General features: G+C 39.5%; 1 protein-coding gene across 9 annotated transcripts in view; it reads right to left on the bottom strand.

Annotated features, from left to right (window-relative positions):
* stag2b (stromal antigen 2b) overlaps positions 1-25,636 on the bottom strand; it is a 246,641-nt gene that overhangs the window by 66,253 nt on the left and 154,752 nt on the right. For 7 of the 9 annotated variants that reach the window (XM_038774985.1, XM_038774992.1, XM_038774990.1 and 4 more), the window contains 7 exons: positions 20,140-20,247; positions 17,007-17,121; positions 15,395-15,512; positions 10,667-10,770; positions 8,809-8,901; positions 5,969-6,061; positions 2,593-2,796 (listed from right to left, as the gene is read on the bottom strand). In XM_038774985.1, the coding sequence (XP_038630913.1) occupies positions 2,593-2,796; positions 5,969-6,061; positions 8,809-8,901; positions 10,667-10,770; positions 15,395-15,512; positions 17,007-17,121; positions 20,140-20,247 (835 nt within the window). The remainder of the gene's footprint in view (positions 1-2,592; positions 2,797-5,968; positions 6,062-8,808; positions 8,902-10,666; positions 10,771-15,394; positions 15,513-17,006; positions 17,122-20,139; positions 20,248-25,636) is intronic. The other 2 variants (XM_038774991.1, XM_038774988.1) reach the window with 1 other exon arrangement.

Below are 25,636 nucleotides of genomic sequence, written 5' to 3'. Positions count from 1 at the left end.
GCCTTTTAGAATCTGCTTGCTGAATTAAAGGCTATTTCTTAAAAGTCAAAAATCCATCAAACATCCATGGATCAAAAAAGGAACAGCAGAAATAAAAGAAAGGGGAAAACAAAGGAATTGACGGGGAATAAACAAGAGGCAGGAAGGATCTTTACAATGCTAACACTGCATTTGTCTTCCTAACTGCCAACTCAACCTGTATGTTAACCGTAAGAGAATCCTGAACTAGGATTCCTAGGTCCCTTTGTGCTTCAGATTTCCGAAGCCTTTCTCAATTTAGAATATAGTCCATACCTCTATCCTTCTTACGAAAGTACATAACCTCTGCCTTTTCCACATTGTATTCCATCTGCCACTTCTTTGCCCACTCTTCGGGCCTGTCCAAGTCTTTTTGCAGCCTCACAGTTTCCTCAACACTACCTGTCCTTCCACATATCTTTGTATCTTCTGCAAACTTAGCAACAATGCCCTCAGTTCGTTCTTTCAGATCATTAATGCATATCATGAATAGTTGTGGTCCCAAACTGGTCCCTGCAGAATATCATGAGTCACCGGCTGTCATCTTGAAAAAGACCCCTTTAACCCCACTCTGCCTTCTGCTAGTCAACCAATCCTCTATCCATGCCTTGCCCCCAACACCATGGATGTTTATCTTATTTAGCAGCCTCCTGTACGGCCCCTTGCCAAAGGCCTTCTGGAAATCTAAATAGATCATGGCCACTGGCTCTCTTTTGGCTAACCTCCTTGATACTACTTCAAAGAATTCTAACAGATTTGTCCGGCAAGACCTCCCCTTGACAAAGCCTTGCTGACTCAGCCCTATTTTACCATGCACTTCTAAGTACTCCACAATCTCATACAAAGAAAAACATTGTATGAAATATTACTGGAACAGAGCATGTGGCATTGGAACTTTTGTCTGCACCCTTCAGCTCAAACCTTGATGTTGCTGATTGCATGATGGTAACGGGGCATCTGGATTTTTAGTGAATGGCAGGTCTAACAGTCTATCTCTTTATCTAATGAGATTTTAAAAATAAGGAATAAATAGAGAATCAAAGGGTGAATTAGAATGAGCGACTTTAAATTACATCAGGTACAGAGAATGAGCGAGGGAAAGAAAGACCAGATTCAGAGCGAGTGGGCAGAGAATGAAAATGAAGGGAAAAAACACATTTCAATCCATGCATGAATGAGACGCAACAGTCTACACTGTTCAGATTCTGGGCATTGCATTAACAATTATTACATTGTTAAACATCGTTGAATACGAGACCTAATTTTCTGCTACAAATTTAATGCAACATTGATATGCAAATTCAGCATGCTGTAAAAATAATGCAGGTTGAGTGTGAAACACCATTTATTTAAGATGAACCGATCAGCGCACATCAAGCAGCAAGTTTGAGTAATTCACATCTGAGTATATCTCCTTTTCCTGAACTCGTTGACCGACTTACACAATAATTACAGTATGCACTATGAATGCACCATTTTTCTGGCACAATTTGGACTATTATTTTTTTTTAAATTATGTAAAATTATCTGCATCAGTAATAATTTTATGTTCAGTCAGATTGGTAAGAAACTTTGGAAAGCTGTTAAGACACAAATGAGGGCAAACATTAAATAAATTAATTTCCCATTCATGGAAATCTGATTGAATATGCTTACATGTTTCTACAAATTTAATGTCAGATCCAACAAAGTTATATGTCAGAACGAAGTCAGAAATACCTAACTTTAATATTTTAGAAACAATTACTCCAATCACTTCAAAGATAGCAGAAGTCGGTGCCATGGTGGCACAGTGGTTAGCACTGCTGTCTCACTGCACTGAGGGCCCGGGTTCAATCCCGTCCCCGGGTTACTGTCCGTGTGGAGTTTGTACATTCTCCCAGTGTCTGCGTGGGTCTCATCCTATCAACCCAAATATGTGCAGGATAGGTGGATTGGCCACGCTAAATTGGGAGCGGGGAAATTGGGTACTCGTAAATTTATTTTTTAAAAAACAGAAGGCAATTTAAGGAAGCCATACAGTATTGAATTTTTTTTAGGAAAACAAACAAATGACAACACCAGATCCATTCGAGTATTGCCCTCTGTAATTGTTTCTCTAGCACCCAAATGTATATGTACCCCCCCCCCCCCCCAGTCCCCACTGCCCCCCCCCCCCCCAAACATAAACAGATGCCTACTTATGTGTTAAAAATAATATTGCCAATTGTACAGAGTTGCTGTAGTGAATAATACCCTACCAGTTATTTTATTTCTTTGGGGAAGTGGGGGGGTTTGAGTGTGCTCGTCTTTTATATATATATTTTTAATCTGTGTATGTAACGGTAAACATACTTTGTTCAAAAACTCCAATAAAAACATTTATAAAAAAAGAAAACAAACAAATGATACACTAAGTTTATAAAAATGATTTTAAAAGATTCATACTAATTCTAATGAAATTTTCTTTTTAAATGTGTACAAAATATCAACACCAAAACAAAATATGACAATATTAAACCATTTTATCTTTAAACCGACAGTGAAAGGACCATATAATCAAAAGGATTTGTAAGTGAAATTTAAGATACAAACCTCTTGTAAGAAATCTTCAAGCATATGGCTGAACTTATCTACCAGTTCATCAATTAGCTGGCTCCTTGTGATGTCCACTCTGTTGAATATTGTGTATTCATCATTGCAGAGAGCATGATAAGTTTTTGAACAAGCCTCCAAGACATCGGTATCCACATGTTTTTCTACAATATTTTTCAGCTGCCTCAACAAAGAGTCCAAGTGCTTTATAAAAAAAAAAGGAACAATACCTTTGTATTAGCATGGTTACCAAAATTGTATTACTGGACTTTAAAACAACTTGTACAATGCACTAATTTATACAAGTTTTAATGCAGAGCAACAAGCAAAATAAATATTCATGAAAATATAATTTCAAAGCACAATGAAAAATTGCCTGCTCTAGACTTCCAAAAATTTTTAATTTAAAGCATGTCCTATTATTGCAAGGAGGACAGGTTACTGTAAAGTACCACTATACAAACTAAGTGAAGCACAAAGCTTGAAAGAATGTTGTTTATTATACTTTATTCTCTATAGAAGGAGCCTCATATTATTCACACAAAACTACTAGTGCTGTAATGTAATTGTAAAAAGGAGAAAATTCTAGAAATATACAGCAGCCTCTCCAACAGAAAATACACATTAACATTTTGGATCTACCCTCATCACGTCGGAAGGGTTCAATAGATTCATGTTTTGTTGCAGATCCTGTCTGCATGCTTTGTTAATACAATTGAACTACTGTAGGTCCCCAAATAAAGTCAAATTTCTGAGACAGATTTTTAGGATTGACATGCGTGCTTGATTTGGGCCCAAAGAACACCATCATAGTGGAATAAAGTAATAATAATAATCTTTATTGTCACAAGTAGGCTTACATTAACACTGCAATGAAGTTACTGTGAAAAGCCCCTAGTCGTCATATTCCGGCGCCTGTTCGGGTACACAGAGAGAATTCAGCATGGCCAAATTACCTAACAGCACGTCTTTCGGGACTTAGGAGTGTAGGAAACAGGAGCACACGAAGGAAACCCACGCAGACACAGGGAGAACATGCAGACTCTACACAGAATGTGACCCAGGCTGGCAATCGAACGTGGGACCCTGGAGCTATGAAGCAACACTGTGCTACCATGCCGCTCACCAGCACCAATAAAAAAATTATATTAATTCATTAACATTGACTGTTTTATAACATTATAAACTGTACATTTCATCCAACACAACATGAATATAGACCAGAACACAAAAATTGCGACACTTCACACAAATCCTTCAGAATCACTGAGATCCCTTTCTGAATCACCAAACAATTCATCCCAACAGCCTGACTATTGTATGGATCTTCCTCATCTGTCGTACCAGTAACTTCATCATCATCTCACAAGTAATTGTCCTCAGTATCAAGCACATACTCCATATTTTTGAAATTGTTTGATATTATTAAGATCAAGTTAATTCTACACATCTATGACCCATTGGCACTGTTGATCATGTGGGTGCGCGCATATTTCCGCCTGTACTGAATGTTTTTACACCTTGCAATGTCCAATTGTTCTACATGGGATACTGACCTTGAGAGTTTTATTCATACACACATCCAAGGGTTAAACTGCTCTAATAAGACTGTCGGCAATAACTGAAACATCAATGCTGGTTGATTTCACATCACAAACCATATAATTGACAAGGTGGGATTTGAACATGTCCTCCCAGTCTCAAATTCTATTTTCTGATCCATTTCTTGAAACTACCTTCATTTTGAACAGACACTGACAATTATTTTATGAAATTTCTCTTTGGTAGAGCTGTGAATATCATCAGATTTAATTTAGCACCATCAACCAGTCAAGGTTGAACCACTGTTGACCACATCTTCTTATGGCTAGGCATCGTTTGGTTACTACTTTTGTTCCTACTTTGGGTCACAGTCCTGCTTGCTAGCATGTCTAAGTTCATTGGCGTTTCATCCATATTTTCAATGCAGGCCAATCGAAGCATATTCTCTCCATGTCAGATGACAAAAGAGTGAAATCTGATTATTTTAAGTTTTCGAATTCAGGTGGCAGGTGTTGTAGAATTTTGTTTTCCGATGGGTGTACTAAATCTCACCTTTTCACGAATCTTGTGCACAAGCTGGTACTGGCATTTAATTCTGAATTCCACCTTTCTTCACTTTGCTGAGGATATAGTCAGATGACTGTGCAGGTGATGTGATCTTTTGCTGATGATTGTTAACCATCCTGCCACTTTTTTCTCCAATTTTAAACTGAACTGTGTACTTAATATCGTTTCTCAAATGTTTTATGACAGATTGTGTACACAATAGTCTTGCTGGCCGGCTAGGAGATTGCAGCTAGAATTAGCAGAGGAAAAATCTCAAGCTTGCCTTTAAATTAATGAACTGTAGTAATGATAAATAATTAATATTTCCTGAAAAACTAGGGTTGACTTTTACAAGGTTTATAAAAGATAAAAAATTTTAGATAAAAAGTAATGGGCCCAGATCTTCCAGTCTCTGAATTGTCAGAGACCAGACATACCCTCTACAAGATATGCAACGAGGCCTCTGGCGCACTGATTTTGTTGGAATTGCCGTGGAAATTTGAACTTCTGACAGGCAATTTTCTCTGTTCCTCATGTTCCATCACAAATGTCTTCAACTCTTGAGTTCGAGACCTTGGACAGTTACAACTTGCTTACCTGGATAGTTACCCACGAAATGTTATACAGAAAAAACCTAGTCAAAATCTGTGTTACTATATAACTATACAACTGACACCTCCCCAATCTGACACAATCTCACCACCCAATTCCACCACTGCCCTTGATCTGACCTGCAACCCTACCTCCTTACCCAATTACCTCCACCACTCACCCATTTTTAATATCCCAGTTTTGCAGTGAAGACGAACCAGAATACGACAGCTGGTATCTTCTATGAACAATTCAGCGCTATGAAGAAGCAATTCAATTTCAGGCATGCTCACATTTCTGAAGAAGCCAGGATCATAAGTCTCGGCCAAAGCCCGGGCATTGCGCAGAAAAGTAGGAGGCGAGTGACATATTGACAGCGATTGTGACCCCTTGGAAGATTTGAGCTAAGTTGGCTTTTACATGAGGATGTACAGTAGTCTGTATTTCCAGCACTTGAAGTTATAAATCAGGTTCACATTTATTTGAAATACAATGTTCAACTTTATATGGTCTCATTAGCCCTTTTTTTTTTAGTATTACATTGTCTACTTCTGCAGGGCTACAAGATTTTCTTGTGTTCTCTTTCAAAATTATTGGATAGAAATATAGATTTTCTTACAAAAGCTGAACTTGAATTTTAAAGGAATCTAATTAACAATGCTAGTATACCAGAGTATAAAAATACTGTCTTTTTCACCTTTTCTAGTCGACCAGTTGTATAGATCTCCAAGTCAAAAAACAGTGGCAACTGTAAAAGATTTGTCACTTTCTCTGCATCAACAGCATACTGCTCAAAGGTGGGGGAGAAAAGATAGTATAAAATAAATATTCATATCCAAATGACTAATTCAATCAATGATCAACAAAATAAACATGACTGGAAAGAGCATCAAGAAAAATCAAGCCGATTGTGGATTTCATTCTTGAACTTGAGCACACAATCTCAGCTGATACTTTAGAGCAACACTTTAGAGCAACATCAAGTATTGTGCTTTCCGAGGTGCTCTGAGTAATTAAGCGGAGGTCTTTCCTGCCCCCACAGATGGAGATCTTATTTTACTATTCAAAGACAAGCAGGGGAGTTCTGCTGAAGCACTGTTCAAATGTCTCCTTTAACCAAGACAAGTAATTACAATTGTGGAACCTTCCTGCGGTCAAAGTGCACACAAGAGTGCAATTCATCCTGCACACAGGATTTACTCGCTTCAGGGGGAACTGTTTCGACCACAGAACACAATCATTTTGCAGTATTGCTGGTGACGGTGTCAGACACAACATTGGCTAAATTGTGGGAACAATGGTGAGGGAAAATGCAAGATTCAGGAGATTACGCGATTGAAATGTACCCAATTCATATTTTCAAATTAAGGGGCAATTTAGCGTGGCCAATCCACCTACCCTGCACATCTTTGGGTTGTGGGGGTGAAACCCAGGCAAACACAGGAGAATGTGCAAACTCAATGCAGACAGTGACCCAGGGCCGGGATCGAACTGGGATCGGCGCCGTGAGGCAGCAATGCTAGCCACTGCGCCACCGTACTGCCCTTGCTATTGAAATGTTAAAACTGTCACGGCCTGAGCCTGAATATTTAAATACAAATAACATTGATAAACGCAATCAACAAGTTCACTAAATTATTTTTCATGCATTTAATATATTGTGAAGAAATATAAACGGCAACTGAAAACATTTCTCGACTGTAAGAGATCTATCTATGCAAGAGATTTTTGGAGCTCAAGAGTTGGAGATGGTCACTGCGCTTTGTCAAATTAAATGCTTTCTGACACCATCTCTGAAAAGCCCAGCCCTGATTTTAAGTTATCTCCCCTTGTGCTGGACTCTCCCATCAGAGGAAATAGCCCATGAACTCCTTGCATTTGAAACAGCCCAATTCAATAATCCATTAATCTTTTACGCTCAGTGTCCATGTGTATGCATTATATCCTCAATTTAACCCTTTCAGTTCTGGTATAATTCTGGTGAATCTATGCTGCACCCAGTCACGGTTTACATCTTCCTATGGTGCTGTACCCAGAACTAAATGTTTTCCTCCATGTTAGATCAAACCAAATGTATTACCTCCATTATTGACCACATCAATCTTTTGTTATTGTTATGTTGAATAATTCGCATTCAATAATTGCATGCAATACATTAAGTAATGCCCTTCTGGCTAGTTGCTCTCCATTACAAATGGGCAGAAAAGAGAAACAAAAAATGAGCACAAACATATTTATACAGTGCCTTATTACATTTCATTGCATGCCCCAAACTGCTGTACATTCAACAAATCCACTTCATATACATCAAGGTATTTTGAAGTACAGTTACTGCACCATGGGATCTTTAACAGCTCCTTCAGTTGGCAGATAAGGGGAGATGGTGGGTAATGGCACTGTCACTAGACGAGTAATCCAGAGGCCCAGGATAACACTGGGAGGACAAGGGTTCAAATCCCACCATAGCAGCTGGTGGAATTTAAATTCACTTAATAAAATTATCTGGATTTGAAAGAGTCTCAGTAACAGTATCCATGAAGCTATTCAATTGTCATTAAAACCTAGCCGGTTCATTATCTTTTGGGGAAGGAAATCTGCCGTCCTTACCGGGTCTGGCCTACAAGTGACTCCAGACCCACAGCAATATGGTCGACTCTTAACTGCTCTCAAGGGTGATTAGGAATGGGCAACATATACTGGTCTTAAGGGGCAGCACGGTGGCGCAGTGGGTTAGCCCTGCTGCCTCAAGGCACGGAGGTCCCAGGTGCGATCCCGGCTCTGGGTCACTGTCCGTGTGAAGTTTGCACAATCTCCCCGTGTTTGAGTGGGTTTCGCCCCCACAACCCAAAGATGTGCAAGGTAGGCGAATTGCCCACGCTAAATTGCCGCTTAATTGGAAAAAATGAATTGGATACACTAATTTTTTTTTTAAATAAATAAATAAACATTGGTCTTAACAGGGATGCCACACACATAAAAATTAAGTCCTTGGTTTAACCAATGATCTGAAGGATGATATTAATGCAATATTCAGTCTTGTTGGCCAAGCAAATCCATGAATGGAATTCAGGGCCAAGCGTGTTACCAAGCTGAATATTTATACATGCAAGACATTCCATATCTAGAGATTTTAACGGACCTCCCATAACTGCTGCATACGGAAGCCTGAGGCATTCAGCTGCAAAATTGTCTCCTTTTCTTATTACTGAGCTGCCAAATCTTAGCCCTACATATTTTAAGCCATCTCCAGCACGTGTGGAGTATGGAATAGAGATTAATTCTTTTGAGTTTCCAACACTGTGGAGACGGTAGAAGAGGAAGGAGATGCCAATTTGCATGGATTTTGTGAAATCCAGTGTCCAGTTTGATAAAGCAAACAGTAAGTTTCATATGTAAAATAACGAGGATGATTGCAAGGGTCTAAAATCTGGAATACATAGGCCTCTGGTACACTGCATTAGAACTGAAGAACAAATATTTATGACCAGAGATACAGCAGTGTCACAAAGACATTGGAAAGTATTAAAATTAGAGTACCTTCGCTAAGAGTTGTGGAAGAACTGTTGAAAACTGTTCTGTAATTCTGGTCCGGTCATCCAACTGAGTTTTTTTCTCTTTCGCACTCAATACCTGTTATTTTCGTAGCAAAAATATAGACTGAAACGACGTAAGCATACATTGTTCTTCTTTTATTTACTTGGCCCTCCACTTACTTCCCCATCATTTCTGAAGGCTACTAATCACTAAAAATGCACACAAGAAAAAATGGCAGAAGATGCAGAAATATTGCTTGGAAATATTAATGCATTCCCCTTTCTTTCTCATGAAAGATAGAAACACTCTTTGGTGCAGCTTTTTGTTACATATGTACTGTTCAGTGGTGGACAAAATCCCCACTCCAAATATACTTCAGTTCGAACAGGTCTTATTTTCAATGCATCAACAGTGTTTACTCCAAGAGCCAACTTTTTTCAACACAAAGTGACATTAAAAATAAGCAAACTATGTGCTTGTTGAAGTATTCAACAGCATTCAGCAAGGTTCAGGAAAATCAAATTGTGAAGTACGATGAGTGCCAGGTTAATATGTTCCTTTGCGCAATTATAAAACAAAGGATTTGGTATAATTTACCGTACAAAGCCAATTAACAATAGGTTTTACCCATCATCATAATTATAAAGATGAAATAGTGATGCCATTAGACTTGCAGCAGTGACACAGTTTAGGAGAAAAAGTTACCGATCAATTTCAATGTTGTAATGATTTCATCTTTTATGATGCGCTTAATTTCAGATTGCTCCCATCAGATGGCTATGCCCCAAAAGTTGTACAGTTCAAAATATTTCCTTTTCAAGTTTGAAGAGCAAAGAACAGGAACAACTTATATTTCTATAGCACCATTAACGCAGCAAGGCACTTCACAGGAGAATTGCAAATAAATTCCAAGATAAAGCGAGAGGAGATATTAGGGCAGATGGCCAAAAGATTTGTCAAAAAAAACATATGTTGAGAAGTGTGTGAAAAGAACAGGGAGAGGCTGAGGAAGGGAATTTAGAACTTCAGACCTTGGCAGCCAAAAGAGCAGCCATCAACTGTGGAGTGATTAAAATTGGAAATGCTCAAGAGGCCAAAATTGGAAGGTATCCCGAAGAGTTCTAGGGCTGGAGGAGATGACAGCACTAAACAAGGGCAAGACAAAAGAATTTGAAAACAAGGATGAGTGTTTTAAAACTGAGGCACGACTTAACTGTGAATCAATGTGGGTTCTGGGATACAGGGATGACAGGCGAGAAGAACTTGGTGCAGGTCAGGACACGGGCAGAAGTTTGGATGAACTCAAGTTTACAATGGATAGAATAGCAGAGGGTACAGAGAGAGGACATCCTTAAGTGTGCAGGAATAGTCAAATTTGGAGGTGAAACAACCATGGATGAAGTTTCAGCAGCTGATGACCTGATGAAGGGCAGAGTCAGGTACTGTTACAGAGGTATAAATAGGCAGTCTTACTGACAGTCCATACATGTGGGTGAAGGTTTATCTTGGGAGTCAAATATGCCACCAAGGTTGCAGTCTCGGACATGTTGCCTAGGACAGCTGCCCAGGGAACAGAATTTGTGGTAGAGACAAAAGGCAATGGCTTTAATCTTCCCAATGTTTAGTTGCAAGAAATATATGTTCATCTAGTACTGGATGCTAGACAAGCAGTTTGATCATTTAAAAACAGTGGAGGGTTGAGAGAAGTGAAGGTGAGATTAAGAGCTTGGCAGCGTACAAAATCTGATATCTAAATATTAAATCTCGTGAACAAAGTGTACAAATTACACATGTACCTCAACTGTACTTTGCTGAACACAAATGATTGAGCATCTTAGATATTGCTATTGAAATGCCATACCTTTCTACCCGAACCTCTACCAACTGGAGGATGACACTCCACCGTTTGCCGTATTGTGCACAGCATAATTTCAATAAGTGCACTCTCCTGTCGATCAGTCAGCACTGGGAAGAAACAAATGCAGTGTTAGTCTTTCCTGGCAGGGAATTATGAAGCTGTTTTCCTCATCTATTTTCAACTAGACCTAATATTGAATGTTTGCCATTTCAAGATAGGTAACATTATACAACCTGCTCCAACAATGCTACATGAAAGAGTAACAAAATTGTCATTAAATCTCACCAGTGTCCTTTACATACCTCTGAAGCCTGTATAAAGTACATTAGAGACAATATGATTACTTGTTGGCTGAACATTAAATAGAATTTGGCACGGTTAACTAGAATCTAATACCCTGAAATACACTACCTGCATTAATTTCATAACAGTTTCTGATTAAACTTATCAAATCCGAACTGATCCAGATTAGATTTGGAGGACGCCTATCTCACATTTCAAGCCTGCCAAATATTGAAATCATTAGTCTATAAAATTGGTCAAATTTTTAATTTCTTTCGAGCAAAATACAATTATTTTTAATTGTCATGAAAACATTCTGGACAAATTCCTGTAAAACATCCTAAGGTGGTTCATGAGAGCAATTATCAAACAAAATTTGACCTGTCCGAGTCCTCTTACCTGCATTGCAGATTGAACAACAATGCTTTCTTAACTTGGTTAGCAATTGTGGAATGGAAAGGCGGTAGTCAGCTTAATTAATTTTCTCCAGGTAAAAAAGGAATTTTATTTTTCACAGACAACTGTCAAAGTAGTCTAATTATTGTTTGGTGTTCACTTTCCAAATCCTAATGGATTCTCTTTTTATAGCAGAGTTAATTATTTTGATTGTTGCCCTCGTCAACCTACCGTATCTATTATCTGCTCTGAAGTTGAAGCAGATTCTTCAGTAGACTCCGGTGGGCCACTCGAAAACCCACTTTAACTTGCTCATCTCTACAAAACTCTTAACATTTTCCTGTCCTATCTCTGCTCACACCCCTGTCAAGTACTCTCAATATACCCTTCTGCATTGCTGGTAAAGAAAAGTTCAAGTCAATAAAGTTGGGAAATTGAATACCTTTATTTTTGAAAATTATGACGGTGGCCAATGTTTCCGTCAAATGCTATTGTGTGTAGCAAGCTTTTAGCAAGTTTCTTCAGTGAATGACCCCTTCAAAACCTTTTTGCATGGCCACACATGATGCAGATCAATACCTGCGCAGTAACGTCCAAGCGAAACCATGCAGGTTAGCAGGAGCATTGATGTCAACATCAAAAAGTTCCCAGATACAACGGAGCTGAAAGCATGCCTTTCTTTACCACAACAGTAGTCCCCCGTTATAACGCGGGTGTTGGGGTCCAAGACAGCCACCCGCGTTACATCCGAGCCGCGGATCATTTTATCATTCAAAACTCATACGAACAGTCATTTGGAATTTTAAACTATATAAACTTAAACTAAACGCATATAAACGTATCATCAGCAACAACGCAGGGTAGAAGTGTGGAGGCAGGAATTCTGTAATTTGAGAAACAGGATTTGGACATCACACATTTTGAAGGAGTACAGAGAAAAAGCCTCGCAACACTGCGCCCGGAGGCGTACAGACTGCTCGAAGCGGAGCAGAGACCACAGGGCAAGTGACTGCAGATGTCAACATCCAAGCTTTAAAACTGAGCCCACTCCCCAATGCCCGCGAGTAAGGGTTCCCCTTCCTGAATGCAGCCCATCACTCTCGCTGCTGTCAGCAGGCTTGTTTGCTAAAAATAATCCGCTCCCCGACTGGAAACCTGAAGTTGCCCCAGCTCCGTCCCAGTGCAAGTAAGTTGGGGTCCGTAAGCCCCCCCCCCCGCCGTATATCGCGAACCGCGGTATTGCGGGGCGCGGTATAACGGGGGACTACTGTATATAGGTCTTGAATCCCAACTCAGAATGATGCTCCAAGTCAATGCAAATTTTCCTCACAGTGCTCAGTGAGATTGTTACCTACATGCCTAATTAGGCACTTTGAGCAATGGAGTCAGACTTATTAAGAACAACATTGAGATGCCCAAATTTATTTGGAGCTCCACAGTCAACAGAGTGTTTAAAATGTTCTGAAATAATGGGCACAATTAGTCTGGTCTGGATTTGGCAATAAATTTAAAACATGTTGGGCAAGGGGTACATGTTTTTTTCCCTCCATACTGCAGGTACATTTATATAATTGAAAAGAATGAAGAGCCTACTTTGTCAAATTCTCCAGTTGACATGCCAGAGCATTAAGAAATACGAAGTATAACTTATAACATCTCTTAACTTCAAGATCAGCCTGGAATGCAAAGTAATCTCCAGCTTCTCTACCAACTGTCTCCTTAAACATTTCCTGTAACCTGCATCCTCTGCAGCCGCAACTCCAACCACAAACGTAAGGAGCTCATGGTTGGCTTTGTCACAAAAATCAAGACCAATTCTTCAGGTACAACTACAAAATCTCTCATTGAGCCAAGCTTCCCCCAAGGTTTCCCTGTCAGTCATCCTTTCCTTTCTCTAGTCTCTCTCCCATCTCTCCATTCATCTTTCCATAAGACACTCTTCATGCCCTCTGTGCCTTATTCCAACTAAATGTCTGGCCACCTAATGTCCTTCTCTGGCCCCAATGTCAGTTGATGCTGTAAACTGCTCACTCTGCCGAGTACTGTCCCATTCTCTTAAATCTGTCACCACCAATAAAAAAAATACCCTTGACCTTGCCAGCCTTGCAAATTGCCAACCTATCTCCAAACTTCATAAATGTGACACACCTCCCAATATTTTTCCTCAACTCCCAATCATATTTCTGACCCACCGCAGCAACAAGTTGGTCCGATTCAAAGTCACAAATAACATCCTCCATGATTGCGACAGTGTTGCATTATCCTTCATTTGTCTTAATCTTGTCTACGACCTTTGACCCAGTTGTCCGCACTATTCTCCCACAATGTCTTCATTTACCAGCCAAGTGGGACTACGCTAGCCCTATTCCACTCTTGCATATTCTGTTATAGGCAGCGAATCTTTTGCATTTGATTCTCTTCTCCCATCTCTGCTCCATTATCTCTAGAGTTTCTCAACAATCTATTTTTGGTCTCTTCCCATCTTTCATTCACATGTTGCCCCTCAAACATAATCCAAAAATATGACATCAGTTTCCACATATACGATGACCACACCCAGCTCTCTCACCACTGGACCCATATCCACGGCTTTGGTGTTGTCAGGTTGCTTGCCTTTTAAATCTAATTTTTCACTTGTGAAGCACCTTGGGACGTTTTACAATGCTAAAGGCGCTATAAAAATACAAATTCTTCTTGACTTGGTATGCTGACGATACCATGTGGCTTAGTAGAAAAAGCAATTGCTGCTGAGTCAGGAAATCAATCTAAAAATTTAGGTTTTATTCCAGTGGACACTATACATCAGAATATGAAAATTACTCGCTGACTCTACCACCGCCACCTCCCACCCCTACCAGAAAAAGAAACAGCATTTAGAAAACTACCCTGTGACATGGGGAATATTAGAATACATGAAAAAGAAATTCATTTTAGCTGTAATTTGTTTTACTAAAAAGAGATACACAGTACAATTTTAATTCATTCCCAGAGAGTGGGTGTCACTTGCAAGGGCAGCATTTATTGCCCATCTCTAATTGCTCAAGGAAAGGCAGAAGTGAGCCGTCTTCTTGAATATAATTTAGTGGCTTCCTCAACCACTTCAAAAGGCAGTTAAGAGTCAACCATATTATTACGGCTCTGGGAACAGACACAGACCGGTTAAGGATGCTAGAGTTGTGCATCAGTTGGGTTTTTACGACATCTGGTAGTCCACCGTGAAGACCAATTATAATTCCATATTTAGTTGATTCGTCCAATTTAAATTTCCCAGTTGGCATAGCAGAACTTCAACTCGTGTCTGGATTATTATTCCAGACTTCCGGATTACATAACATTATAACTCTCCTAACATATCTCTTTTTTTATTTATAAATTTAGAGAACCCAATAATTTTTCTAACATATCTCAACAAGCTGATCGTACAAAACAAAAAAATTTTTTACATTCAATAAAATTCAATTTTTTTTTACATCGGACACAAGGCAAAGATATTAGACAGTTTAATTTAGGGCCAGCAACCCCATCCTTTCCCATATTTGTCCCAGCCCTTTTATTTCCCGCATGCAGTTTAAAAGAAAGTAACAGGAGCTTTGCTCCATCACACCAAAGTACCTAATCTAGATTTATTTCGGAATGGGAAAAATAGCCAATAAAGAGAACAAACTGCACTTTACTGTTAAATGGCAATTGATTAATCAGCTATAGGGATGTAGCAATAAAGCTAACTTCTATCCTCGTATTTGATTGATTGGCAATCAGCAATGGAAAGCCAGAACAAGTTGATTCTGTTGTCTAATCCACGAGATTCCAAGGTCTCAAGCTTCAGCCCCATTACCAGCTCACGTGAAATCATGACACCTACCTGGAGCTTTTCTACCTGCAACTCAAAATTACTTTACTTAATACAATTACATATCACGCCGGCAGGCGAGCTGGTGGTTCATTTTCGATTATAGCTTGAGAATACATTTAGTCATGTACATTTTCACAATTCTATTTTACTGCTGAACATTTATTAATGTGAAGCATCAGAAAGTTTAATGTCTAGCTTACCTTCTTCTCCATTGAGTGGTTCTTCCATAAGGAGGCTAGCCATGCATTCCCAATCTTTGAGCAAATCCGTTGCACAATCCCACATGCTATCGACAAGGTAAGCAGCATGCTCGTGCAGCTATCAATTGAAAAATAGAAATAAAAATGATTATATCAGTTGAAAATATTTCAGAGCAATATAAATTCAGCATTGAGAAAGTAATAATCCCAAGCTTTTGTGGACAAATGCATAAGCTCTGATAATGTACCTGGACTTCCATTTAATTCTCCTTTCACCTTTTCAATTTACTTTGAAATGCAAGCCGATGGCGGCTCAATTCTTGGTGCTCTAAATAACCAGAATATTTTCATTTCAAGAACCGCAGCACAAAAATGCTCCCACTGCTATTCTTATTAATATTCTCATACGAACCGTGTTTAAAATCTATGATTAGCTGGCTTAATTTAGCCACTAAAGCAGCAAGTGTTTTAGGGACCCGGGTTCGATTCCCGGCTTGGATCATTGTCTGTGTGGACAAAACCAGTGTCTGCGTGGGTTTCCTCCGGGTGCTCCAGTTTCCTCCCACAAGTCTCAACGGCGTACTTGTTAGATAATTTGGACACTCTGAATTCTCCCTCACTGTACCTGAACAAGCGCCAGAGTATGGCGACTAGGGAATTTTCACAGTAACTTCATTGTAGTGTTCATGTAAGCCTACTTGTGACACTAATAAAGATTATTATTTTCATGTTCCAAATTTTGTATGCTATGAAATTAAACAAAAAATGCTGTAACTACTAGGTCAGGCAACATCAATTGAGAGGAACAGACTTGATGCTTCAAGTGGAGATGACTTTTCATCAGAACAGTTCTCTTCCTGCAACATCGACTCTTTCTCTCCACAGATGCTGCCAGACTTGCTAACTATTTACAACATTTTTTGGTTTTATTTCAGATTTCCAGCATCTGTTGTGTTTTGCTCTTATCCATAATGCATGAGTTTAGCAGGACGTAACAGCTCAACATAAACAGCACACCTGTGTCGGATTATCATCCTTCAGCAGTCTGGGTTGTGTGTGCATTGCTGCTCCAGCTGCAATTTGTTTACTGCCATTTAGGATTTCAGCAGCATGGGGTATGGAACTCAATTGAACTTGGAACAGATTTATTTCTCAGTTAAAAATTTGAAAGAAAATAAAGTATCACTGCACAGAGTGGGAGGTGGTGAGATTATGTCCACAAGGGTTATTCTTCTCTTTTGATGAGTGATTTTTTTTTTAAATCAGAGGGATCAATTCCAGTTGGAACCTGCTGACCAACTGGGTTGCAGCAATTGCAATGGACCAATTTGCTTTCTCTGCTGGACAATGGGCTAACAATATTTCATCCCCCAAATTGAAGTTACACAAGACAGGATAGTGCAAACGATGTGATCTCGCAAATGATGATCAAACTACGTTTCTCCAATAAATGATAAAAATTATTTTAGGAAAGCAAACCTAGCTACCTAACATAACTCTACATAACTGCTACATAACTCTTATGCAATGCACAAGTAAACAAATTCTTGAGTTTATGTAGTAATGGTAATGCACCTTAATGAATGATAATTTACTGTAATTAACAACTTACCTCACTCTCGAGGAAGAAAAACACCAGTGTCTTGATCAGCTTTGCATTTGGACTTTGTCTTCCTTTTCTTTTTACTGTCCCTTCATCAGATTCAGGATCTTTCTGGCAGAAAAGCCTTAAAAGCAAAAACATCATAATAACACCAAAAATTAAAATGATTAAAAAATAATTTTGTTTCAAGTTACATTGCATTATTCCCTACTTCCACCTGACCAGATTTCTGACACTTCTTGCATTCAAGCATCCATCTTCATGGAGGGAACATCAAATTTAGCACACTCTGGACTTGTGTAGTAACTGCTAAAGTTGCTTCAAAATTATTAACTCTGTATCCAAGGTGGAGGCTGATGATATCCAAAAATTATAAGATACTTTATTCTCTGAAATACATCACCCTGCTTGCACAATGACAACTCTCAAAACTGACCCAACTAAGGCCTTCTACAAAGACCAGGAATCTTGGGAGTTAATATTTAACAAGCATTTGATTGGGATACAAATATGCTGAGAACGTAACAAAGGTTATAAATGATTCAAGTGCAGTGAAACCCATTTCAATAGTTATTTCGCAAACAAAACCTATTTGATTGTGAGATTTTCTTCCAAGTAGTTTTCCCAATAATTGCTCAAAGAAGCTCAACAGTTGGTATTTTAAGATGACTATTGGTGCTGTATTACCAGGTGTTAACTCAACCAGAGATATCCAGCTGTGATTACACCGGCATAGTAGCTTATCCAAGCAAATTGATAACACATGAAGGTTGACAAATTGGTGCTTCAGAGAAAGGTAGTGGGGAAAAGCAGTAGCAGGTTAGGAGACACATAGGAGCAGGTTGGGAGAGTTGAAAGAGTTCAACAAATCAGCTGAATGTCAAGATCACAGAGCTAGGGAAGCAACAATGCAAACTGAAGGACCTATTTAAATTATCTGAATTATTTGAAAATAATCAGTTGGCACAAATAAAGCATTTGAATAGTGATTTTGATAAGTGCCATGGTACTGCAAGGTATGCTTTATAATTAATAATGTGGGCAATATGTCTGGGCACAGGAAAGAAACCTTTAAAGAAGATGAGGAAATAAATCTGATAGCACTCAAAGACAAACTTGAAGATCGTGACACAAACTTAAATTGTGCCAACTCGCCACCACACTCTCCACTCGATGACATAGCAACCAAGGGCACTTGTAGCATCCAAAGTGTTAGGAAAATAAAGGTGGTTTTAAGGGATTTATATTTGTATTGGTAAACATTTGAAGTAAGGCATAGTTTTAAGTGGGTTGAATTTAATGCTTTTAAACCTAGAAGGGTAAAGCCGCTAGTTAGATTCAATCTGGACAAATGTTGGTGACATTCCAACTGTATTTCTGTTGTGCTTAGAGAGGGCTGTGTTGTAAATAATGGACAAAGCATATGAGTGTTCCTCAGAGACTGGGGCCTTGAAAGGTCGAGAAGCATTTAAGTTTTAGTTTAGCTAATTTGTGGGCAGTTGGAGATAAGTTGAGTGAGACAAGGCAGCTCTCAAAGCTCTGCCTGAAGTAGTTGGTTCAGAAGGCTAGAGAGGAAACATTTCCTTCTGCTTTGTTGGAAGAAATGCCATGAAGTAATGGTTAAGAAAACAAATGCAATAATCTGAAGAGCAGCTAATTAAGGAAACTAGAGAAACGAAGAAAAGTTTCCAAGAAGTCTGATGTTAAAGGTACTAGAGCAGAGCACTGTTCAGTATAAACAGAGAGAGCTGAGAAGAAGGCTGAAACACCAGAAAGACATCTGACGTGATTTTCAGGTTTGTGAGATTTTACTACAGCCTGTGGAACACGAGTGAAGTTGAAGTAACTGAAAATTAATAGCTGAATCTCGGAGTTTGTGTAAAAGCAGTTCCTCCACATTTTATTTTTTAACAAAGTGGGTTGTCTTTTGAGCCTGGGTTCCATTCTGGGATCTTCCCATCCAGTTATAACATTAGCAGGTACTGTAACAAAAGAACAAGAGCTAACACGCTCATTTGTTGTCTGACCAATTAGTAGAAAAATGCAACGTCTGTCAGAGCAATTACCGTAGTTCCAGAAAATCTGAGTACTGCAATGGTTTGGCAACTTGTAAATATGCAAATCTGAAGCATTCGCAAGTATTTTTCTACTTCAGATAGCAATACTGTAACTATGAAGATCAAGGAACATGACTTACAGGTTTGCCATTAGTCAATACACATCATCAACACAAAAATGTCAACCTGTTAATTTTAGCATGAAGATATTACCAAAAAGCTAACTGTCTGAGCATGTGCACGTTTCTGTGCTGCATAATTAACTATTACATAATATTTTCCAAAGGACGTAATGGAATCTGTGCTCTTGTTCAAGATCTAACTGGGCATCAATCTGTAAGCAGTGATGGACTAAAGAACATATGAAACCAGAATAGACAAAGAAAACACACGGAGCTGATGCAACACAACCAGTAACCCTGCAACTTACAACAAAATACAAATGCAAATACAACAAAAAAACTGATTTTATCTCAGAAATTTATCTTTGGACTAAATTAGAAAACAATGCAACAAAATTAATACGTGGCTACATTTCCCTGCTAGATTAATATTATTCTATTAATCAAACTTAAGGACAATCTAGAAGCTAAAGGTACAAGAACCACTCAAACAGTACAGCACATAAATTCTTGCCATGGACACAGGTAAACAATCTGAAGTTCCAAAGTCACCCTAATATAAGGGATGTTGGCTGCAATGAGAGAACTTTAATGATTTTAATTCATTATTTACACTTTTGCCGAGCTTGAAATCAAGGTCCCTCTGTTGTCCCCAAGTTTGTGCACAGGCGAATTTATGCTTCGTTCTAATAACTCCTTTGTAAAATTGAGAGATATCAATCTTGAATCATTTACACATTGTAAACCATGCTTATGCAGATAATGTGAAAGTCTATTAAATTATTAAGAAAACATATGATCAAGATTTAGTTAAACGGTAACAATATTTAATCAAAGTGAATATCTTATACTTGCAATTTTATTCTGCAATTCTAACAGTCTTGATGAGAAAACAATACATGATGACAGAGGTGGAGAAATTATTCCCCTTATACATACTTCCAAATTGATTTTGCTCCTTACTTTTTGTAAAGAAATTCTCCTGCTGCCACAGCAACTGGTCGATGAGCCGAGTAAACCAAATGATAAACATTTTCACAGTCCTCAGAGGTAAGGACATCATCGCTACCCCTGTAATTAGAAACATAAAAGTGTAAAAGTGTAAATTTAGGAAAAAGCTTCCATTTTCTTTTCAATATTCCAGCCAAAATTGGTACTAGATTACACTGACAATAGTATAATTACTGCCAAAGCTATGCATTAAGCACATCATTCTCTCATTTTATCTTGCACAATTATAAACTGTTTAGTGCGTGGCTCCGTGAATGAAATGTGGCTGCTCAAATTAATATTTTTTAAATGCACGCATTACATTGGGGCTGGTTTAGCACAGTGGGCTAAACAGCTGGCCTGTAATGCAGAACAATGCCAGCAGCGTGGGTTCAATTCCCGTACCAGCCTCCCAGAACAGGCGCCGGAATGTGGCAACTGGGGGCTTTTCACAGTAACTTTATTAAAGCCTATTTGTGGCAATAAGCGATTATTATTACATTGTTAGCTACAAATCTCTCAAGGCATTGCTCAATGAATCAGAGAATGTTCTATTTTATATGAAATGTGCAAATATGAGATATGGATTTTAAGAACAATGCTCCTTTAAAAACTTTCTCTGAGAGCTTCACAGATGCTAAAGGACTTTTCAATGCAATCGCTATTACAATGTTGGTAAACAGTTCAGACATGGTAACATGTTTTTTTTTCTGAAAACATACAACTTAAGGGGCTACAAGGCCTCAACTTCTCGTCTCATTCAAAAGATGGCGTCTTGAACAATGGAGTGCCATCCTAGATTCTGTGCTCCAGTTTCTGAGGATGGGCTTGAACATAGCCTTCAAACTCGAGCGGTGAAAGTGCCACAACTGAGCTATGGTTCACACTGAATAAACCAAACTATTTAATTAATGAAAAATGCAAGAGTTAATACTGCTTTTGGCTGAAATTACTTGATTTTATGCAATTTTGCTATGGTTGTTTAGCTATCTATTATTGTGGTGGTACATTTGAGATGCTGTTAAGAATGAAAACCATGTTTAAGTATATGTTGGAGAAGTTAATTAAAACTTAACGGAACAAAACTGTATTTTTAGAAGTCCTCACGTAATTCCAGTTTACAAATAAAGGGAACTAGAATTAAATCAATAAAAAAATATATATAGTTGCAATGCAGGTTGGCTATAAATCCTTCCAATGCACCTATGGCAGACACAAGTGGGGGAGTATCTTGATCATGCATGTTTAATGAAGAGTGATCCCTCAAGCTGTAGCCTCTGATGAGATTGGTGACCTGTTCCAGGAAAACCTAGCCATAAAAATGGATGTAAGCATGTGCTCCGTCTGTTTCATATGCAATGAGGCATGGGGAAGAAAACTAAAGATGAATGCAGGTTGGGTTTTTTTTCATTTAAAAAAAAAGAAAAGTTAGAGATGACCTGATAGCAGGACTTTAAAATAATGAACAAGTTAAACAAGTGGATTTGGAGAGAATTACTGGTTACTGTTAAATCTAATAGAGTAATTAGGGAAAATGACTTCACTCAATGGGGGTGAAGCTAGAATGTAGAACTCACCACCAGAGAATGGTTCAAATTTGTTATGGCCGCCTGGTCAGTCCTGAACAGAGATTAAGAGGTAGGACGAGAGGCCATAACTTTTTTAAGATTTAATGTAGCGCAGAAAGAGCGATTCGTTCCTGGAATGATAATATAAAAAAGCCCTTGTTCCACTTTTACAAACACACAAAGACAATATTTGCATTAACGAAGCACTTTTACTTCGTTCGGGACATTTGTTCAGAATCTTTTTTCCAAGTCTGCCTCGGTGGCAACTTTCATGACCTCTCTGGTCGATTCTACAGCCTTCCATGTAACTATACCAAACAGCATTTCCTCTTTCTAAGCTCTGTCCACCCCTACAAACAAAGGTTGTCACCTGAGATGGTCAGACTTGAATCTATTCTCGTTATCTTGGCTGATTGCCCACTCCAGTTCATACGAAAGAACATAGCTATGCCATTTATATGCAACTAACATTCCATTGACATATCGGTCATCAAACTCTGTGATGGGCTGATGACTGGTCCTACAAGGTTGTCCCAAATGACAATAAATCTTGAATGGATCATCCTGTGTATTCCCATTAATGAGGTTAAGTGTGAATGGGACAAGGTAACTCAGGCTGTGCCTAACCTTCTGAAGCTGCTCCTAGCAGTCCTTTTAACCCTCAAATTGCCTTCTACATCTTGGACCCAAGTTCCTAGCATCTCCCTATCATGACATTTAGATGCTGCCAAAAGGAAATCATACATAAGAGGAAAATGGAAAAGTGTGCTGCAAAGAGGAAGTGAGGCAATGCAATGGGATGAGATCCAGTGTGAGAATGAATACAGCAAAGACTAGGTAGGATTAGCCTGTTTCAATGCTGTATATGCTATGTAATTCTATGCACATGTAGCATGCACAAAAATAGCACAAATGGGGCTGCATTTCATCCTAAAGGTAGGCGGCAGGATATGGGAAATTTCCCGGCTCTGTACATCCTTCTGGAGCTACAGGGCTGCCAAATGCCAATGCAGACTGGTTGAAAGACCCACCTCAGTGCTCTGGGACTTAAATAAACAAAAAAGCCTTCACCCACATACTTCCCATGCTAACCCGTGCCCCCCCCCCCCCCCCACACCCCTCCCAACCTCAACCACCCTCCATGATTCCTCATGCCCTCCATGTCAAACTCTGCCCTTCTACCCAGCCCCCGTATTGCCCATAATCTCCATACCCATTGACCTGGTATACAAACTGTACAGAACCACTGAACCTTATAGTGAAACAGCATATATGAAAAAGTTTTTTTTCCCCCAAAGACTGCATTCACATTTTTAAAAAAGCAATTCATTCATAACATCCTACACAGAATAATTGCTTTTAATATAGCCATCGAAAGTATCAATCATCTGGACTCTCTAAAGTATCAATCACTGCAAGTACTTCATACCTCTATCTTATAGAATCATAGAATCCTTACAGTGCACGATTCCATTTGGTCCACCAAGTCTGCACCGATCCACCAAAATTACACCCTACCCTACACCGATCCCTGTAGCCTCATTTGTTCTTTTGACGTGGCCAATCCACCGAGCCTGCACATCTTTGGAATGTGCGAGGAAACGGGTACACCCGGAGAAACATACGCAGACAAGGGGATAACCAGCATACTCCACACAGATCGTCACCTAAGGTCGAAATCGAACCTGGGTCCCAATGCTTTGAGGCAGCAGTGCTAACCACGGTGCCACTGCAGCGCCCTTGTGGACAGAGAAACAGTTAGCAGTCAAGCAATGGTGTATTTGGTGCATTTTTCAAACAGACCAATGGATGCCTCAGCCAAGAGTGCACAATGAGGCTTTGCTGAGAGACCAGGCATTGATCGGCGATACAAAAAGCTCCAGGGGAAACCAATGCTTCAATGACAGCTCTTTCTCTGCGACCTATTGTATTCATGGCACCGTTTTTATTTACGCAAGAGAAATATGTATCAGTGCTTGCAGTTCCAGCTATTGATACTTCAAATGGTCTAGATGAATTACATTATTTAAATGCTGGAGAAAAAGCATTTTCTTCAAAGAAAGTAGAATGCTATGACTGTTTCCTTTTTCTTCATATTTTGTTTAAACAGCACGGTGGCACAGTGGTTAGCGCACTGCTGCCTCATAGCTCCAAGGTCCAGGTTCAATTCCAGCCTCGAATTACTATCTGTCTGGAGTTTGCACTTCCTCCCAGTGTATGCGTGGGTTTCCTCCGTGTGCTCCGGTTTCCTCCCACAGTCCGAAGATGTGCAGGTTAGATGGATTGGCCACACAAAATTTCCACTTAGTGTCGAAAAAGTTAGGAAGGGGTTTGGGGGGGTAGGGTGGAGGCGTGGGCTAAAGTAAGATGCTCTGTCCAAGGGTCGGTGCAGACCTGATGGGCTTGAATGGCCTCCTTCTGCACTGCAGAGATTCTATGGTTCTCTAGGGTTCAGTGGTTCTGTACGGAGTTTATACTGGGTGAATGGACACAAAAGTGACAGAAGTTGGCATGACGGGTACAAGGCATCATGGGGGTGTGCGTGGAGGGGCCTCGGTTGACATGGAGGGTATATGGGTGTGTGCACGTATGGAGGTACATAGGTTGTCATGGAAGCTATGAAGGGCCAGGAGGGTGTATGGAGGTACCCTGCACTGGTGAAACTTGGGGCACTGAGAATCCAAAAATCCAGTCTTGGGCTGCATATTGACGCCACAAAACCCAGCCCATAGTTCCCATGAATATAAAATTATTTGCATGAATGATTTTGCATATGACTGTTCGAAAGTTTGACTGTGCATTTAAAGTACAGAGGTTTAGCAATGTGGGATATCGGAGAGGAGGTTGCAATGGGTAGTACTGAGGGTTTGAAGAACAGAACTGGTTAGGGCCTGGGAGAGAGAGAGAGAGAAATAGAAATCTCAAGCATGTGTGTGGCGTGCATAATTAGAACGCGTGGACGGCTTTTACAATACGTAAGACGATACAGTTCAGTTGAATAATAATGATAATCTTTATTAGTGTCATAAGTAGGCTTCCATTAACACTGCAATGAAGTTACTGAGAAAATCCCCTAGCTGCCCCATTGAGCAGCCCAAGAGGGGCTGTTTAGCACACTGGGCTAAATCGCTGGCTTTAAAAGCAGACCAAGCAGGCCAGCAGCATGGTTCGATTCCCGTAACAGCCTCCCCGAACAGGCGCCGGAATGTGGCGACTAGGGGCTTTTCACAGTAACTTCATTTGAAGCCTACTCGTGACAATAAGCGATTTTCATTTCATTTTTTTCATTTTCAATTGAACCCAGAACCCTGGCGCTGCGTAGCAACTGTGCTAACCACTATGCTACCATGCTGCCTAGTGAGTAGAGCAAGTCCTGAGATATCAATAAAGGGATAGCTTCAGAAAGCATTTTGAAACTTGAATTGATTCTGCTTACATGAAACAACATAATAACCAATAAGCAAAAACTGAATGGGCTCAAAGCAGAACGGAGTTGTATGCACAATGCTACTTTACCTTGGAAGACTCAATAAAAGGCAAGCATTTGTATAATAAATAGAGATGGGTATGATTCAAGTGTAATGGCAAGACTGACATAACTAACTTGACAAGAATAGAATAATTCAGGGTTATTTCCAAGTCGTAAAGAAATATATATATTTTTTAAAATAAATTTTGAGTATCCAATTAATTTTTTCCAATTAAGGTCCAATTTAGCATGGCCAATCCACCTACCATGCACATCTTTTTGGGTTGTGGGGGCGAAACCCACGCAAACGCGGGGAGAATGTGCAAACTCCACATGGACAGTGACCCAGAGCCAGGATCGAACCTGGCACCTCGGCACCGTGAGGCGACTGTGCTAACCGCTTGCGCCACCATGCTGCCCCGTAAAAAAATGC

This window comes from Scyliorhinus canicula, chromosome 17 (genome assembly GCF_902713615.1).
Source record: "Scyliorhinus canicula chromosome 17, sScyCan1.1, whole genome shotgun sequence".
NCBI lineage: Eukaryota > Metazoa > Chordata > Chondrichthyes > Carcharhiniformes > Scyliorhinidae > Scyliorhinus > Scyliorhinus canicula.
The sequence above is the reverse complement of the archived record's forward strand: the minus strand, read 5'-3'. Positions and strand labels throughout refer to the sequence as shown.